The sequence below is a fragment of the Silene latifolia genome, chromosome 3 (genome assembly GCF_048544455.1).
Source record: "Silene latifolia isolate original U9 population chromosome 3, ASM4854445v1, whole genome shotgun sequence".
Taxonomy (NCBI): domain Eukaryota; kingdom Viridiplantae; phylum Streptophyta; class Magnoliopsida; order Caryophyllales; family Caryophyllaceae; genus Silene; species Silene latifolia.
The window spans coordinates 148,429,753-148,448,800 of NC_133528.1; the positions used below are offsets into that span (position 1 = coordinate 148,429,753).

General features: G+C 35.7%; 2 protein-coding genes across 7 annotated transcripts; both read right to left on the reverse strand.

Moving 5' to 3' along the window:
- Positions 1 to 5,434: 5,434 nt before the first annotated feature.
- LOC141648398 (protein RETICULATA-RELATED 4, chloroplastic-like) lies at positions 5,435 to 9,377 on the reverse strand. 6 transcript variants are annotated; one of them, XM_074457050.1, is made up of 10 exons: positions 9,294 to 9,377; positions 9,145 to 9,185; positions 8,619 to 8,731; positions 8,486 to 8,539; positions 8,348 to 8,392; positions 8,213 to 8,242; positions 8,037 to 8,125; positions 6,604 to 7,530; positions 6,130 to 6,238; positions 5,435 to 6,033 (listed from the first exon to the last, which is right to left on the reverse strand). In XM_074457050.1, the coding sequence occupies exons 3-8, from the start codon at positions 8,724 to 8,726 to the stop codon at positions 7,479 to 7,481; spliced, it is 378 nt and encodes a 125-aa protein (XP_074313151.1). In that variant the 5' UTR covers positions 8,727 to 8,731; positions 9,145 to 9,185; positions 9,294 to 9,377; the 3' UTR covers positions 5,435 to 6,033; positions 6,130 to 6,238; positions 6,604 to 7,478. The 6 variants fall into 6 exon arrangements, with proteins under 6 accessions (XP_074313151.1, XP_074313148.1, XP_074313150.1 ...); XM_074457047.1 differs by having other exon boundaries at positions 8,619 to 8,750; XM_074457049.1 differs by having other exon boundaries at positions 6,604 to 6,710; positions 7,372 to 7,530; positions 8,619 to 8,750; positions 9,145 to 9,339.
- A 5,601-nt stretch (positions 9,378 to 14,978) lies between these two features.
- On the reverse strand, positions 14,979 to 18,487 carry LOC141649936 (putative disease resistance protein RGA4). The gene is made up of 4 exons (XM_074458603.1): positions 17,692 to 18,487; positions 17,417 to 17,602; positions 15,782 to 17,092; positions 14,979 to 15,124 (listed from the first exon to the last, which is right to left on the reverse strand). Exons 1-4 carry the CDS (start codon positions 18,485 to 18,487, stop codon positions 14,979 to 14,981), a joined length of 2,439 nt encoding a protein of 812 aa, XP_074314704.1.
- Between the last annotated feature and the right edge of the window lie 561 nt (positions 18,488 to 19,048).

A 19,048-nucleotide genomic window follows, 5' to 3' on the forward strand; every position in this document is an offset into this window, starting at 1 on the left:
GTGGGCTAACTGGTTGGCCCTTCTGGAGTCTCGCATCAAAGAAGCGAATGGTATGCTCATAGGTCACGATTCTCGGTGCTTTCGAGAATTCCTTGGTGAGCGTGGTGAAAATCTTGTTTGCACCTTGGGCTATGAAGCGTTTCTGCAAATTGGGTTTCATTGCAAAAATAAGTACGTTTTTAATCGCACCCGCTTCCATGGCGAAATCGTTATACTTGTCGATCTCGTTAATTCCAGCCGTGGGGCCTGGGTTTGACGGCATGAGCTCAAGCAGAAATTTGAGCTTTCCGTCAGCAGCGGCAGCATTCCGTAATGCCGCCTCCCAGCCCGCGAAGTTTGATCCATCATTCTTCAGTCGAGTAGACTGATTCATCTGATTCATGAAGATCCGAAGCCAGGACTCTCGGTCCAATGTGACACTTGGCATTGGGTCGTTCAAGTGACCAGCCATATTGTTATTAGCAGTTTATGTGAACGTGATCTACACTGAAAAAGAAAGAAAAACAAAACGAAATAAGCAACTCATCGAGGTGATTTAAGTCTATTAAAATTCATTTTAATCGTGTAGACTCATTGCACTTGTATAATTGATCTCCCTCAAGAATAATACAAGTGATCCCAAGACTCAATTTCCGTAAATTGATAAGCCAACTGTTTAGCTAGTTCTTCCGTAAAAACTCTTGGTCGATAGATTTCTGGAAATCCTATCTATAGTCCACCATAATCACAGGATCGTACGAGTGACCATAGTGTTGAGATAAAATAAGTCAATCGGTTCCAACTTACCCGACGTAGAAGGGGTCATATTATGCCTACCGACGAAGAAGGGATTCATTGGAGTTTGACCTATAAAGACCGTTCTCGATTTTTGTTTATACGAGGAAGATCCCATCAACTAAGTTTCAATTCATTTTAAGTGAACGAATAAGTAGCAACTGCGTGAATGAATTAATTTAGATGATGGCTTAAATCGTGTGACATGAGAATGTCAAAGAAAACTAACTCGTGACCTCTATATGTGTCAGTTTTCATGCAATTATTAGGTGGTTTGGTTTTTAGGCGGAAAATGATGCATACTATCGTTGCGATAAAATAAATAAATGAATGCAATACGTAAATAAAAATTCCTAGTGTGGCCTATCCTAGTAAAAAGAACATAATACAACTTTGGAATCCACCGTTGGACCCGAAAAGCTTGTCTTGATGTTCCATCTTTGTCCATGTAGCGGGAGTGAGCATCCGGTCTCCTTCTTTAGTCTTCTCAAAATTACAATTAAAATTTACAAAATATAAACCTATTTACATTCTAAATAAAACTGTAATTAAAAGAAATAAAGGGAGATACGAGATCTCAAAATACAACCAAGACCGTGTTCCATCATTACGGTAACACGTTCTACTAAGGCCACACTAAGTTACAACCGTTTGCAAAAATAAATAAATACGTAATTAAAAGCATTCAAAATCAAAAACGATAAATAAAATGCATCAACTAAAATTTAAATTTATTCGTGACATAATTCCGTAATTATGTTAAATTTATCCAAACCACCAAAGACAATTAAAATTATATGACAAAACCGCTTTAGTCAAGTTAATTTTAATTCATGACAATCCGTTACTTTAAATCGTTTTAAAGTAATTTAATTTTGCGTGGGTGAACCGTTTCACTATCAAGCGAGAGCATAAATCCGTTTTATGCAATAAAGGCCGAAAAAAAAAAACAAAATTTTTTTTTTTTTTTCGTCACTGCTGGGCGTGAACAGTACCCAGAAATTTTTTTTTTTTTTAAATGCTGTAAAACCGAGAGCATCAAAAAGCGAAAAAAAAAAATTTATACGGCTCAAAATCGTGAGCAACAAAAGATCAAAACAAAACGGTTTGATAAAACACAATTGCAATTTTAATCTAATCCGTATAGAAATCAAACTACAATTGTTACATCTTCAACATATTGCAATAATTATCGGTTAAAATTACAACATGTGAAGAACGAATGAAAACAAGAGATCGAACGATCTAACAAAATTGTGTGACACACAAATCAATGCAAAAACAGGAAAAAACAGGCCGTGATATATGAAGGCCACACGGTTTTCCAAAATAAAATCTGGCCGATACAAAAAAATTGCCACACGAAATTTTATGCAATCATTTTGATAGATCTTTAACATATTGCGATGAATATCGATTACAAAACAATATGCAAAGATCAAAATGAAAACAAAACAAAGACAACCATCACCGTGTATACAAGACACGGATCCCAAGGCACGAAAAAAAAACGCAGCAATTAAAAATTGCCGAGAAAAAAATTGGCAGCCGTGACAATTTTTTTGAACAAAAATTCATCGATTCAAAATTCGTTTGATGAAAATCACATAGAAAAATTTACGTGGCCTCGCTCTGATACCACTTGTAGGGTAATATCCGTATAAAACCCATAAATTGAAGGATTATAACGCAAATTTTATACGTGATTAATAGTCATAAACGAAAAACACAATGAAACGATAAAGATTAAGTAATAACCTCCGGTCCTAGTGCAATTCGGCAATGAGAGATCAAAGTAGATCTCCTCCTAATTGTTGCACCCAAGATCGTCTGAGAAATGCCCTTGTGCTAGAATGAATCCCCTAATTGCCTTGCAATATTGAGAGGATTGTTTTGTGAGTTTTCGTTGGATGTGAGATCCGAATTTTGAGAGGCACTTTTCTCAAAACCCTAATTATTTTGCAAATGATTATGATTAGGTTAACAAAGAGGAGAGGGCTCCCTTTTGTCCATGTTTGGCTCGGCCAAACCGAGTGAGAGGGAAGCCTTTGGGCCTTTTCATTTCCTCTTCATGTTAACTCGTGGTCCGAATCCAAATTACTAAATGTATATGACGCGGTCCAATTATAAATCGTCATCGGTTATCGGTTATTAAAGCATCAACTAATAAGACGGGTTAGTTGAATTATTAATACATGTCCGACAAAGACAATATCGTATAATTAATTTATTCAATATACATTAATCAAATATAAATCGTTTATATTCAATTTTACGAATTAACTGCTTAATTCGCCTTAGCCATTATTATTTAATCCGTATTAAATAAAATATCTCAACATCACATTTTGACTAATTATTAGTCAAATAACTCAGACTAACTGGTTAGTCAAATTTGGCATCTACATGACTGTATTATCATACCGTCACATCTCTCAAACGTATACTATAGGTGTGACTTTTAGGGACCAGTTGATCACCGCCATCTGTATGACAATAACGTCAAACTTATCTAGCAAGCCAACCGTTATTGATAAACGTGGACCAACTGATTATGATACAAAAGTATACCCTTTGATCCTTTTAGAGATTTATAAGTCCTTGCACTAACTGTAAAGGACATCAGCCCCAACAAGCTCCCACTTGTCCGTACAAGTGTATGTGCAATGACGTTATCCGCACTAACTGGAGGACACCACCTCCAACACTAAAGCCATGTTCGTTTGACTTAAATTACCTCTTTTAAAAGTGCTTTTATAAGTTCGGTTCCAAAAAGTTAATAAGCTCTTATAAGTAAGGGCAGTAGAAATTAGAAAAGGCATTGAAGGAAAAAGAAGCAGCAACAAGATTTACGAAAATAAGAAAATATATAAATGTAAATAGAGAATAATTGGTATTTGAGTATTTGAGGATTTGAGGATTTATGTATTAAAGCAATTGAGAAAGAATATTTTATGGGTAAAAGTAATTCTGTAAGAATATCATATTATCATGTATCGGATTATTTGTATTAGGGCTATTAGGATTGTCGTATCCATACACAGGGACGAAGCTAGAGTTAAATTCTGACCCGGGCCGAAAACTTTTACTAAATGCCGTTTTATAGAAACGGATACCACTAATGTTAAAAGGCTAACAGAAATTAATATTTTTTTCAGTAAAATAGTTATAGAAACTAATTAAACTTTTGCTAAAATAATTATAAGTTTTAATACAAAATCTTCAAACAAGAACGAAACGGATGGGGAATTTTACCTTAAGCCAATAATAATTATGCTAATAGGAAGAATTGTTGATCAACACCAATTAGTATCCAAGAATTCAATAAACATGAGTAGTTCTTTATATTGTGGTTTAAAATGTAAAAAAAAAAAAAGACTATATTCATAGTTTCATACGTAGTAAAGTATTGGAAATACTCCTATTATTTTCTTAGAATTTGAATGATTACATATGGAATTGCAATTAATATGGAATTGAGTAGTAAATATAGCATTAAATTTTGACACACAATTAGTCAATTATGGTATATTGCATCTTCACGCATAATTAAGATGGAAAATGGCTCTAATTATGGCATCAATAAACTATTAATATACAATTATTTATTGAATTCTTAGAATTAATATGCACAATTTTTTTTCAATCTCGCCCGGGCCATGGCCCATTGGGTCAGGCTTTAGCTTCGCCTATGTCCATACAGAATCTAAGAACTACTAAACAATGTTTAATTAAAAATATTTTATGAATGAATATTTAACTTCCAAAAATATACGCGACTTAAGGTTTAACCTCTCTCTCTTCCTCATCCATTTATTTCTCTCTCCAACGTCGTTACATCCTAAGCCGCCTCCCTCCTTTCATCCTCGTGGTCCTTCTGTGTAACTTTCCCCTTTCTTCCCCCCTATACATTTCATGTACTCAATCATTCTCTTATATATATCCTCTGTTTCTCCCTCTTATATATTCTCTGTTTCCCCTCGTCCACCTGCTATTATATTACGCCTCTGCCTATTTTCCCGCGTAATGTTCCTCCGTATCTACCCATTTCTCTTACTCACCTCCCTCATTCCTCTCCCTTTTATCGTTCGCATCCTTCCATTTCCCTTTGTCTACCTTTTATTTCCCCTTAGCCTCTTTCTCGACCATAATTCCTTCCTTATTCCTCCTCCCTTAGCTCCCATCCATCTATTACATATCCTTTATTTTCTCTCCTCCTCCACTTGCTCTCATATTATTTCCCCTCCCATTTTCTTGAACCACTCCTTCATATATTCTCTTTTCTCCTACCTCTGATTTCCTCTTTTTCGTTCCCTTTATCGTTCACATTCTTTCATTTCCCTTTCCTTACCTCCTATTTTCCCCTTGTTCTCTTTCTCTACCTTCATCTCGTTACTCTTTCCCCATATCTGTATTCCCCTAATTTGTTTTCTCCTCCTACTATTTGTCCTACTCCCCTTAGCCTCCCCCTTTTTTCTTTCTCCCGTTTCCCACTCTCTTCCCCTCGTTCTCTTCTTTCCCCCTCTTTTTTTTATCTGTAACGTTGCCGCCTCATTATTCTCATCCTCCTTGTCGTCTTTCCTACACCTCCTCCCTTTTCAATTTTCATGTCTCTCTGCGTCCTCAGCAATGTGCTAAAGCAAAATAGTACAAAGCCAAGTATCTCGGAGTTGCTACAACACAACTTCCTTACAAAACACAGCTTCTATTGATCCATTAAATTAAACTATCCTTGAGTCCCGTAAGAGTATGATTCTGAGTAAGAGTACTATTCTACATAATATCAACAAATAGAGTCATTCCTATTAATCTTTCACAAAATAAATCAATGACAACCACTATGCTCTTCTATTCCTAAACCAATGAAAGATAAAAAGCTGGATGTAGGACGCTCGGGTGCATCAATCCATGTTAGAACATCAATCTGTAATAGAAAAAAAGGGGGGAAAACAATAAAAACCCCGGGCATCAGCATTAAACTTTTTGTGAAGGTAACTCCGAATGATCTATGATGATAATTACATGGAATCGTTATTTCAATCATACTCCATGCCCCTGATCTTGAGCCAAAAGTTCAACAGCCACTATATCACCGTCAAAAGCTATGTTCATGTTGGCTCGCCTATGAATGATAATCTCATCACCAATGCTCTCACTGCCTACATATGCTTCAAATGGATTATAACGATTGACACAAAGTATCCCTTGATGGTAAATGCCGCGATGTAAACCGGCAGTGATTTCAGACATGGGTTTATGCTGATACAAAGAAAAGTGATATCAAAAATAGTGATTTGACTATACAAAACTTAGCCGGAATACATGTTTACTGGCTTACAATTCCAAAGAAAATACCTCACTGTAAATAGCTTGCTTCTTGGAAGGCCTTAAGTTTTCAACGTCATCCATGGCCACATCCTCCGAGGAAGGTTGCCTGAGTGCTTCTTGGTACCAAGTATTCACCCTAATTCACAATTTACACTCAAAAGATTTATATTTTGTTCTTTCAAGTTGAACCCTAACTCGAACAACTTGTGGTGATTGCATAGAAGCATTGCAGTTCATCTCCTAAAATTTTGAAGTTAAAGCACAATCATCCTAAATTCTGGCGAACCAACCATCAAGAAACAATGTAGCATTAATGTGTCTATGGTATTGACTATTGCACATTATATATAATAAACCACTGAATGGCTGAAATTAGAATTGAATATGTACTCAATCTAATGGTTAAAGGTCAATCCAGAGAATGATAACAAACAGGAATAGCTAACTGCAATGCTGTAAAAATACAACAGAAGTTGAATGCAATCTTGACAGGAAACATACCGCTTCAGTAGAGAAACCTCCAAGTCTTTCAGTTCTCTGAAGACTCATAACATCAGTGGCGGCAGCCACAAAATATCTGGGCTTAAAACGATCATTTTGCAGCATCTCTGCCATGTGACAATATCAAAATAAGGGACCTATCATTCCAAGAATGCTTTGAATACATATTAGAACTTATTTGAGAATCGACACGAAGCATACATTGTCAATTTCATTACTGATACAAATATTGTTTGATATGAATCACAATCCAAATCTCCCTGATTCTACTCCATTCCTACGCACACAGCTAACAGCAGCCAAGACTTGGTCGACATTCATAACCATTAGCTAACATCCATAATCCAACAAATATTTCAAACTGATGTCAAACTGATTTTTCAAAGTATAAGCCTTTGACAGGATGATTAAAGTGGTGATCGATAATCAGAACACAATGAAGATCATTCATCAAATTCAAAACCATTAGAATGGCAAATTTGATGCTAGAATTCTTTTTTAAAAACGAAAACAAATCACTACATACCTCTGGCTTTCTGACTCCTTCATAAAATATAATTTAGATGTTTTTGATACCATTGAGCCGCCACCCGGATTGATGCAATATCATCAATCATATGAAGGAACTTTAGAAAAAAACATCACAATGCAGATTTAGAGGAACATAGGCAAAAGAAAAATCTACAGGAAACTACATCTGTCTACATCAAATCAGCCACAATCATTCACACTAATAAACAGCTGTATATAGAGTCTTGAGAGCATAACCAGTTATCACAAAGTAAACTGTGAGTCAGTGAAGTTGGCTTTCCCTTCGGTTCCATATGTCTCAACAAAACACCATTCAGGAATATCAGTTGTTCCAGACATCAATGTCAGGTTACAAACCGTATTCCTAGCTGCTGCCACTGCAAATTTGTCAGGAGCCTGAAGCCAAAAAAAAAAAAAAAATAAGAAAATTAAGAAGAGGGTGATTTAGTAACTTACAGATTTAACTGTGTCACTATAAGCTTTAGAAGCACTTTCTGGAGACCAAACTAACTTCATTCTTTCTTCTTTCTTTTAATTTTTGTGAAAGTTGATGAAGATTGTAAAATTTGGTGGCATAAATACAAAGAGTAATAAAGGAAATAAAGAGTTAGTTTTCTCTTTATGCCCGTCATTTGGATGACTATCAGAAACTCTTCACCGGGTTTCTCTTCACCTGTCAAAACCCAGTAAAACAATTTCAACCGATACTATTCCGACATTAGAGAGGATAAAATCCTTTCAAAGTGATGAAGACCCATCACTGGTGCTCAATAATTTAAGAAAGACTAATTCTTCCCACACAAAACTACGACAATTTCAACAATGCACCAATCTAATACACTAAAAATCTAAATTTATGCAAATAAATCAACATTAACATAGAAAAATCAATAAAATCAAACCTTGTGACGGCGTTAAAATGCTTCATAAAGATCCTCTTTAAAATCAAACCTTGGATGTACTTATTAAGATGATAAATTGCTTCAAAGCCCTGAAAATGAAATCATGCATTTGAATGCGTACCACATTCGAGAATTGAAGAGAACATAATTTGGTTGTCATAAAGATGAAAACTTACTCGATACCAATTACTTGCTGACTTTTTATTCTTTGTGAAAGGTATCAAAGGTAAACAAATGAATGAGACGGGTGGACAAAATAACTAAGAACACATTAAAATGCCGAGTAAGTTTAGCTAACTAAATCAACTCACCACAGATGCACTGGCCCCGACATCAAAAAGCTTGGCTCCATTACGCTGTGACACAAATGAAACTACGATAATCAGTTAAAAAATGCTTTAGCAATTCCGGAACAAAACTGTCAGATAAGACGAGCTGCGTGAACGTACCACTAAAGCACCAGCTCTTTGTATCAGTGAATAGTTAGTTCCTGCAAGAGCAATCTGAAGTACAATTCATAGTGTCAGTCAGAACTCCGAATAGAAAAAAATAAATAAATAAATATAACCACGCGGTTAAAACCTGGAAAGCATTGTCAGGACAGGCATAGAAGAACCTTGCAACAGGTCCAACACTGATTGCAAGAGCTGGTCGAAGGGGAATTGTCGGTGCAGGAAGCCAAACAAGCATAAAATCTGCAACCAGAGCCATTATCTAACAACCAGAAAACAATTTCAACTTATTGTCATTTTACTAATCATCTTGGTAGTTCCTCAGCCATTTCAAAACCAACCCGTAAATGCATTTTTAAAAGTCGCAATCATAATGACTCCACACATAACACTCTATGGAGCTCTATTAAAGGAACTTACGGCTTAACGCAGAAGGAAAAAAAACTCTGCAAACAACTAAATTACAAAGCAACCGATCGGACAAATAAGCTAATTTGCCACCCATAGCACACGTTTTATTTAGAATATCAATCCAACCATCAAAATTGCGTACTAACACATAAACCCAAACAAAACACGAAGACATAACGACACATAACCACCAAATGACCGATCTTTTAACTTGAAACACACTTATTGCAGTCTCTTTTCGTTACCTTTAAACAATGGTCCTTGCTGAATTGCTGGGAAAATTTCCCTGCAGGCAACTTAACCCAAAATTAGTATCGTCACAAAATTAAAGGTAAAGCTATTTGTAAGGATGAAATGCATTATTTGTCGTAAACTAAATTCAATAAAACCAAACCTCTAAATTACCCCGCAGGTCAGTAATATTTTTGGCCAAAATAACACATTTTTATATGACTAAACAAAGAAGTAGGCCCTTTAATCAAACTGTTTATAGTACGTACAGTGAAATCATTGCACCATAACCCCCACACCCCTCCCTTACTCTGCAAACCCACTTGTTTAAGCAAACATTACCCTAACACACAAAGGTCACCTCACCTCAAATAATCTAAAATAATAAAGTAATGGGGTACACTGTACTGACAACACCTTACTCCCATTACCTACCCAACACACTTGTGAGCAACCCCAACTGTGGCCCATCGAACTTATCATAAAGCATTTCTTAGAATTAGAACTAAACAGGCTCCCTTCTAAACCATCGTAAATCGACCTATCTTTAACATCGTTATTAGGCATTAGAGTGCGATCACTAATGTCTGTAACTCTTTAGAAGTCACCTAAATCCAATCATTATCCACCCACAGTTCAGTAGTTTCACCAACGATGGTAATCGCGATCTCATCGCATTTGTTAGAATTAGAAATAAACAGGCGCCCTTCTAAACATCGTAAATAAACCTATCTTTAACATCGTTATTAGGCATTAGAGCGCAATAACTAATGTGTGTAAGTCTTTAGAAGTCACCTAAATCCCATCACTATCTACCCACAGCTCAGTAGTCTGATTAACGATGGTAATCGTAATCTCAAAAGCTTTTATTATATTCCATTAACTAAATACGTCTAAGCGAACAGCTAGATAGTCCCAAACTGTAATTACATTCACGAGGAAATCGATCTACAAATTAGCGTTAGATGGCTAACGTGGGCAAGACATATTAAGTATAACTAAGGTGGTTAAGACATATTCACTTATGTTAAGCGAATAATTACAGACAGCTCTGGTTATACTATATGCTCATAACTATATCTTAGCGAAGACATATATGCTCATAACTCATTGTGAAAATGTGATAACGTGTGGCAAAAAGGCCAAACTCAAAATTCAAGTTAAGCTATGTGTATAATGGGTTTAAGCTATGTGTATAATGGGTTTACTCTGATAAGGGCCCAAGAAAAAAAGACGATACAAAAGTAAAACTGAAACTGCACAAATAAACAGGCTACCCTCAGAAGTTGCACCAGCCCAACAATTTCAGAACATAAATAAAACAGGCAAGCAAAACTACAAAGACACTAAAACAACAAAGCCCAACAAACTGTCCGTAAGAACAAAAGAAAAGAAACAACCCAACACACAAACCCAACCCAAGGCAATAAAATATGAATAAATTTGAACTATTCACATTACTATTCCTCACAATAGTAACTCCCCTTATCCTCTTTTATATAAGGGGAGGATTTAGTAATTAAGAATTAAATAAATTAATAGAAAAGTGTGTTAGTTATGTCTCATCAAGCTAATACTAAATTGGATTCACCATTGGAGTAACTTGTAGCTTGAAATTGTTGTTGCTCAAAAAAATGATGTGGCAAAGGTAAGCTAGTACCAACTAGCTTACCATTGTGGATGCTCTGAGGCGGGAAAACATACCTGTTATTGATTAAGAGTGAGTAGATTATCTCTCGATCTCCCATGTCTTCCATCAGAAATTTAAGAAGCTAATTATTTGCCAATTTTTTTAGGGCGCTGATTTTCGCAGTACATATTTTACTCAACACAATACATTATTGACAATTTTACCCCTCTCATTTCCCCACTCATTTTCCCTCTCTAACCTCCTTCTAATGTTTTCTCTCTAATGTCAAAACATCAATTCATCTCAAAATTCACAAGGCAACTATTCAGGCGGTTGTCGACATCAGGATAAGGAGAGTAGCTGCCGCTTAGTCGTCGCCGGTGGTGGTGTGTCGGGATAGTATATGGTGCGTCGGCTGCGGTGCGTCAAATTACTATTTTTACGGACTGCATTGAACGTATGACATAGTAAGTACTACGTACAACATTTAATTTAACAAAAAAAATGAAAACGATCAACAAGTGTACTACCCTGAGAAAAAAGGGGAAAAAAGCATAACAATATAGACTTAATAACAGTATGTGATATTGATGAACTCATCACGCCATCACCTGCAAGTACAAAACTAGAAAAAGACTTTTTGGTTGATAATGCAAAAGAGATAAAATAAAAGTGAAAGACTAATGATAATAGGGAGTAAATCATGCCATCACCTGCAATTGATACTGTTGCCACAATAAACGAATACGAACGCCATTGTTCATAATTGTCATAATTAAAAGTGAAAGACTAATGACAAACTAGACGGACAAATATGAACGCCATATCAGCGGTCTAACGCCGACGAACTTCAGACGAAGCGCTGGCACCAGTAACGAATCCCAATAAACCCACCATACTACACCTTAATTAATTTACCATAAACCCTAATTAAAAAGAAAACTAAGATAAAGAAGTACTCAAATTAATAAGTAATATAAGATTAACGGATTAATTATATGTTCGTCACTTAAATAATCGTTCATAATTAAAGAGTTTTAATGTGGTTGAAGATGATTAAGGTTTCAATACTAGAGAGAAAAGAGAGAATTAGGTTGACTGTTTTTTTAGGGAAGGACAAACAAATGGAAAATATGGTGTAAAAAGTACTATAATGAGTAAAATACGTACTGCGAAAATAAATTGCGTTTTTTTATTTTTTTTTGGTGGAATTTGGGGATTTTCGAAATGAGAAGATCATTCAAAGTTATTATTATGTTATTTGGTTAATCGCCAACTAGTGTAGTTTCCGTGCTATAGCACGGTATTTTTAAGATGAAATTTATAAAGAGGAACTTTTAATAAAATTATTTGCATAAATTAAAGCTACTTTTAATTTAATGTTATAATATACTAAATATAATAATAATAGTAAGTAGATATAAAAGAAAATTTACTATTAATAATAACACTATAATGTTAAATCGATAAGGGGAACTAATTTATGAAATTAAGTTAGATGTAAAATCTATTAGCCTTATTAAGAAAACTGGTAAAAATAATATACTACGCGTCTAAAAAAACAATTTACAAATTATTAAAACTAACATTTTCACTTTCTATTTCCTATAAGAAAATACATAAAAATTGTTATACATTATTTAAAAAATACTCCATACTCCATATACTCCATATTACTAAAATAAAGATTTCATAATTCGAGAGTGCAATTGATATGTTGTAAAATTGCATAATATATTAGGGGGTAATTGATTGTGATTGCATATTTTCGGGATAATATTGTAAAGATTGCATAATTTGAGAGGTTGTTTCCATGTATAGGATTGCATTTATTCGAAAAGTCAAAGCATACATTTGTTTCCATGTATAGGTTTTCATTGATTCAAATCATACGTTAGACTTGACGCAAAAGCAAATTTGATTAGGCCCTGTTTGGTAAACAGCAGATTAATTTCAGCATAAGCAGATTGCAAAAGCAGATTATAAATGACAGATTTTATCAGAAGGTTTGACTAGCATATTATAATTAGCATAATTGATTTGAGTGTTTGGTAATTGACAGATTACGATTAGTAGATTGTTAGTTTTCTTTGTAAAATGGAGAAAAATTTTCTATTTTACAATATGCTAACCAATATCTTTGGGTAAAAGACATATTGTAAAAAAAGATATTGACCCCAAATATGCTGTTTCAATATGTTGTTTACCAAACACTAAAATTAGCATATTGATTGGTCAAACATGCTAAAAGCCTTGAATATGCTAAAATTTGGCCAATATGCTGTTTACCAAACAGCGCCTTATTAAAAGTCGACGGCCCAACTTAGATTGGCCCATCAAAGAGTAGTGTAAGTTAGGCGGGAAAACTACTTGAAAATTTTATTCTCTTAGTAGTAGGGGAGAAGTGGTACTTAACCCTTTACTTTGGTGTGATTAAATTTAGCGAAGGTATGATCAACGTTGCCCATATTAGACCTGGCAAACGAGTCAATCAGATTAGTTTGAATCCAATCAATTCGGGCCAAGTCGGCTTTGTTACATTGCAGGGTTGTTTCGATTTTCGGTGTTTTTGGGTAAGTTCGTTAGGCCACTTTTAGGTCAAACAGGTCGTGTTATTTCGGATCGAGTTATTTTCGAGGTAGTTGTAAACCATAAAATATTACGAACCTGCAATAAACATTAAAGAGAAACAAAATAATACGGAACAAGAGTTTTATTTTATTACCGAAAGATTGAGCGTTACAATTTCCGTAGATCTCTTGATTCCATCCTAACATTCCTAAGGGGTAAGGACTAAGGGCTAGGGTTGTCAATCATCCTTCTGAAATTTTACTTTTTGACATTTTGTTGCTGGAATTAAATTGGGGGATTTTTAGAACGAGGAGATCACTGTTGAGTTACTGGGTTGGGTTAATCGCCAAATTGGTGATTAATAGTCCCTTTTACTTTGCTGAGACTAAACTTGAAATCACAATTCACAAGAATAAAGTTGTAATTGTTTGTTGCTTTGGTGAGACTGATCTAAGAGAAAGTTGTAACTGTTTCCCTTAGTTTGGTGATTTGGTCAATTTACATTCGGTAAGATTGGATTGTAATAATAATTAGTTTTTACATTCAATAAACTTGTGCAAGACCGTTTTACACGAGTATTTGTGATGTAATATGACACCTTAACCTTGACCAAAACTTAATTCAACTCAATTTTTATTCATTATTAATCTAATAATATCATAAGATTAAGCTAGCACAATTTTTACAAACAAATTCAAGGGGCAGTTTTCCTTTTGTTTGTTTAAATATGACGCTTTCTAATTTTGAGAAGACCGCTGTGACTGTCAATTGAAAACAAAAGTGCTAGGAGCATACTCTATTAACAATCAGTACTTCAAATCTATATACCAATTATTCTCTTTAAGAAGGATTATTTTAAACCTACCAAAATTATTCGCTAAAACGAAAAAAACCCTACAAAATCCGTACATTGCATGGAGGTAAACTAGTACAACATGAACAAGAATGTCGCATAACAAAGAACCTCAGAACTATAATTCATCATTGATTGGCCTTTGGTTCTTCAAATAGCATAAGCTTTAATGATCGAAACATAAATGTCCACTTCAGAACATATATTCCGCTTAATCCAGGAACTGCAGCAAGTAAAACATAGTGACACTTAAATGCAATAGCTCTGAAATATCAACATGGTCTGTGTGTCAGACACTTTTAACCCAGTCTGAGTTACGTAGGCTCTTGATTTCTCAAAAGCCATGGTAACAGGAAACTAGGCTCAATGACCAATTCCCAAACAGATACACGAGATATAATAAATACACGGAGAAAGTAATTACCACATGGGGTATTAGCAATGGGAGAAAATCCAACTGCAGGATGCCCTTATTGCCTAAAAAATCAAGCATCATTGACGCCAAGGGATATTTCCGGCTGGCTTCTCAAGGTTTCCACCTACAATCAGGATGGGGGTTCGAACTGTCAGCCACTATCAATGCTGGCTTCCCAAATTTGTCAAGCACGGAAACCTTCTGCTTATACTGCCAAAGCAACAATTAATCCAGTCATGAGACCATGATTTGGAAGAAAAGCTAATTGCATTAACTATCTGTTGATCGTGTATAGTTGCACTCTCCCAACAAAAAAGTTGTTTCAAACAAGACACGTAAATGATTTTACCTCGAATGTTATATTGCGTGATGCAGGCGTCTACTCATCAGCAATACGTTGTTCAAGTGCTGCTTGATCAGCTGTCAGTAGGACTCGGATATCAACATCCGCTTCAGCTCCAGATTGTTGCATATTCATGACGAAACCCTGATAAACAAAAGGTTTCCGTCTGGTAGAATAGTTACCTAAACAACAGAAGACACATGAAGATTCAAAATTTCAAACAATAGTGTGTTCCTACTTACAAAGATCTCAATTGATTGTGGAATCTCTCAGTAAAAAAGTCTTTATAAGGCTGGTTAATTAACAACAAGAACACAGATGAACAGCAAAATTAGCAAATGTTTTACCATTTGGACCTCATCTTATTTAACTACCACGATAAGGTCGAAAGAATAAAGTATGATAAAACGTAATTTCTTGACTTGTCAAGTGATACTACAACTTAAACTAGACAACTCGTGATCCAAAGAAAACGAAAACTTAATAAGTTCTTCAATGGCATAATTCGGCCTCAACATCCGAAATCAACCAGAGTATCTGACATGCTTCACTTCAAAGAAACATCATTGTTTAAACAAGTTGGAAAAAATTACATAAAATTATCTATGACGTAAAGGTACCAGAATCTAGTGAAATGTCAAAATTCCAATAAGCAAACACATATGCAACACTTGGTTCACCAAAGAAGCAAAAACATGTGAAAAGAGTCGAAAGACTACTAAACTTTAAATGATCTACTGAAGCAGGAAAAATAAGAAACGAAAAAGTGGAACTTTATGGATACCATGTTGATTTCTCTCACTGCTTCATTTTTATTTTTTGCAGCATCAATGCAACACGTTCCACAGGAGATGATGTGAGGTAGAGGTGAGGAATGTGCTGAATATTAGGCCACTCTTTACCCCTTGGTTCATCACATCTTTCTTGTAGGTATACACATCCATAGATAACAAGTTCCTGAAGGGAAGTGATGCTTTGGATTCCGCCAAGTGATTTGATGTTCTTGCAGCGTTCGATCGTGAGGAACTGAAGTGATGATAAGCAGCCTATCCATTCCGGTAGACCTTTCAACCCCTTACAATCATCAATGGAGAGCTTTTCGAGGGCGGTCAAGTGCTTCATCCCTCTCGGCAGCATTTTCAGAGCGTCAAGGCCCTTCAACTCTAGGGAACGGAGATTGTGACTTAGGGATCTCCAAAGCATGTCATCCTCGAATTCCTCGTCCACTACAGGTATACCATCGTTTTGTCTCACGATATCGGCAAGACATCTAGCAGGTAGAGTAGTGAGATAACCCACACTGTCTACATACACCTTTAATTTGAGATCTAAATTTGCAGGTCCTTGACCGGGTAATATCCGCAACGACTTACTGCTTCTCGTTAAGTGTAGGGATTCTAGGGTCGGACAAGGAGGAAGAGATGTCAACTCAGGGCATTCTTCGATGGCCAATTTTGAGAGACGGGGAAATGGTGGTTGCCAATGTGGCATGCAGCTGCTGCTATCTCCTTCACAGACCCCACCCCACCATCCTTTCAACCTTTTCAAACCATCAATACGGAGATACACAAGGGATGGGAAAAATGATACCTCCTTTGACCTAGAACAACCGTGGCTAATTGCACCATGTTCCATGTACTCCAAGTTACTCAACCTGGAAAGAGTCAAAAATTTCAGATGCTTCAAATTACTCAACAATGGGATACCATGTATCCTCTTAAAGTTATCAAGCTGGATGTTGACAAGTTTAGGAAGAATAATAGACCAGTCATCATGTGCTCTTCCCCACCTTGGAATTTCACTACCATTATAGTTATCCAAGGACAACTCCATGAGATTTCTATTTGGCTGCAGCCTTTCAATCAGAGCCTCATTATTGGATTCACGAGCTTCTTTATTAAAATATATGCATATCACCTTCAGATTCTTAATGTGCTCCAAATATCCGCCTTCCCATTTATTTTCATTCTCACTTACAAGAATTCCACAGGTCCTGATTTCAAGCCGACCCCTTAAATTGACAAGAAATTTTAAGTCTTTCAGCTGTCCCCCAAATTGCTTCCTAATTGGACTCACTTTTCTCACGTTATAGTAGGTTAGGTCTTGTAAATTAGTCAACTGGTCAATGCCCAAAGGCATGCAAGTCAACCCTGAACACGAATTTATATCCAAGAGTCAAAGATTTACCAATTTGCAAAAAACTTTTGGCCACTCTTTCAAGCTCCAACAGTCTTCCAAAATCAAACTCTGTAAATTAAATAATTTTGTAATTGAATTCGGGAGAGTCTTGAGATACCCATTTCTAGAGAGATCTAGATATCTTAAGTGTAACAAATCTCCGATTGACTCCGGCAAATTTCCGGCAAACGGCAAATACAAGCGTAACGATCTAAGACAACGCCAATTAGATACTAGAGTGTTCACCACGCCCGAATGAATGCGGACGTTATTCATATAACATGTACGAATATTACTTTCATGGACATAGCTAATCGCTACTTCTTTCGCATCAATAAATAAATGGCGAGGCTTTCTCCTTAAGTTGTTTGGCGGACTATTTGACACAATAATCTCGTCCCCGCCGACTTCTTGAGCAAGATAGTGCATTAAATCATGCATTTTCAATGATACAATATCACCTAAGTCATCTCTTTCCACATCTTGAAAAAACACAGTTTTAATAGGATTAAAAAGCAGTCCTCACTATCACCAATGTATCCTTGCGCCATCCAAAGACTAATCAACTCACGTTTGTACATTTCAAAATCCTTAGGGAATAAAGCACAATACCTAAAACAATTTTTCACAGGAGGTTCGAGGTTGTTGTAACTGAGTTTTAAGATAGACATAATTGGATTCTTGATTGTTTCAATGTGAAGTATTCGATTCTTTTCGAATGATTCCCACTTATGTGTTTGCCCATATAAAAGAGTTCCTAAAACTTTTATAGCAAGGGGGACATTAGAGCATTTTTTAACAATTTTTTTGCCAATCGTCATCAATTCAGGGTCGTTTGCTTCATCTGATTCTCGTTCGAATGCCGTGAGCGCAAACAAATGCCACGAATTCTCATCAGACAAACTTTGTAACATATACTTTTTAGAGTGAGTGGCTTTTCCTAATACCACTTCAGCTGTCTTCTCCGAACGTGTAGTAATGACTACTCTACTTCCCCTACCACCAACTGTCAAGTATTTGCTCAGCTTACTCCACTCATTAGGATCTTCAGTCCATACATCGTCTAATACAAGCAAGTAAACCTTATTTTTCAATTCTTCTTGAAGTTTTGTTTGCATGGACTCCATAGTGGAGACATCACTAGGCTTCTTATTTGTTGACGATTCTATAATATCACCTAATATTGCTTGGACATCTAATCCTTTTCCATCTTGGTCGGAGACACATGTCCATAACTTCTTCTCAAATCTAGTTCCGACCCTATCGTGATTATACACAAGTCGAGCAAGAGCGGTTTTGCCCAACCCTCCTATTCCCACAACAACAATAAATCCAACATTTTCCTCAACATTAGGGTCAAGCAACATGTCTACAACCGCTTTCACATCATCCTCCCTTCCAATTATATTCTCATGGGTTGCATTTAAAAAGGAACAAGTGTCCTCTTTCCTTTTCAAAGTAGCCTGAGGGTCAACCTTAAAGTCATATCTAGCATGATCCTTAGCTATAGCATCCAACTTTTTCTGGATGCTCTTAACCTCTTGAGAAGTATTATAACTAACAAGAATACGATTCTTAGTAGGTATCATCTTGTGAACAAGTGGACTTCTGAGGCTCCAATTCTATAGTGGAAAATGAAATGGTAGAGTTTATTCCAGGTTTCAAGTATATTTCGCATTGCTTTAATTGAGACGGTCTCTCAAGATACTTAATTTAAGAATCATGGTCAACAAACAGCGTTTTAACGTTTTAATTCTGATTGTATTTTAGGCAGCAGCAGTGATGACTGTCCTCTCAATTGCACAAAATTAACTCACTTTTTCTATACGTTATTATTAAAATAAACATTTTTCTTTTAATTGGACAATTTCGTCGAGAATAATCCAAATTTATCCAATTCACCAAATCTAATCCTAAATTTGAGTATT

Bases quoted from the DNA above. Each gene is read 5' to 3' on its own strand.
- LOC141648398 (XM_074457047.1), bottom strand. From the start codon at position 8,747: ATGGCTCTGGTTGCAGATTTTATGCTTGTTTGGCTTCCTGCACCGACA. The intron at 8,243-8,347 runs GTGAGTTGATTT...CCTTTCACAAAG, and splicing joins TCGGGGCCAGTGCATCTGTG to AATAAAAAGTCAGCAAGTAA. The intron at 8,126-8,212 runs GTAAGTTTTCAT...TTTCATTTTCAG, and splicing joins CAGCAAGTAATTGGTATCGA to GGCTTTGAAGCAATTTATCA.
- LOC141649936 (XM_074458603.1), bottom strand. From the start codon at position 18,487: ATGTTGCTTGACCCTAATGTTGAGGAAAATGTTGGATTTATTGTTGTT. The intron at 17,603-17,691 runs GTGAGTTGATTA...TGTTTTTTCAAG, and splicing joins GGATTTTGAAATGTACAAAC to ATGTGGAAAGAGATGACTTA. The intron at 15,125-15,781 runs GTGTTGCATTGA...TCTGTTGTTTAG, and splicing joins CACATCATCTCCTGTGGAAC to GTAACTATTCTACCAGACGG.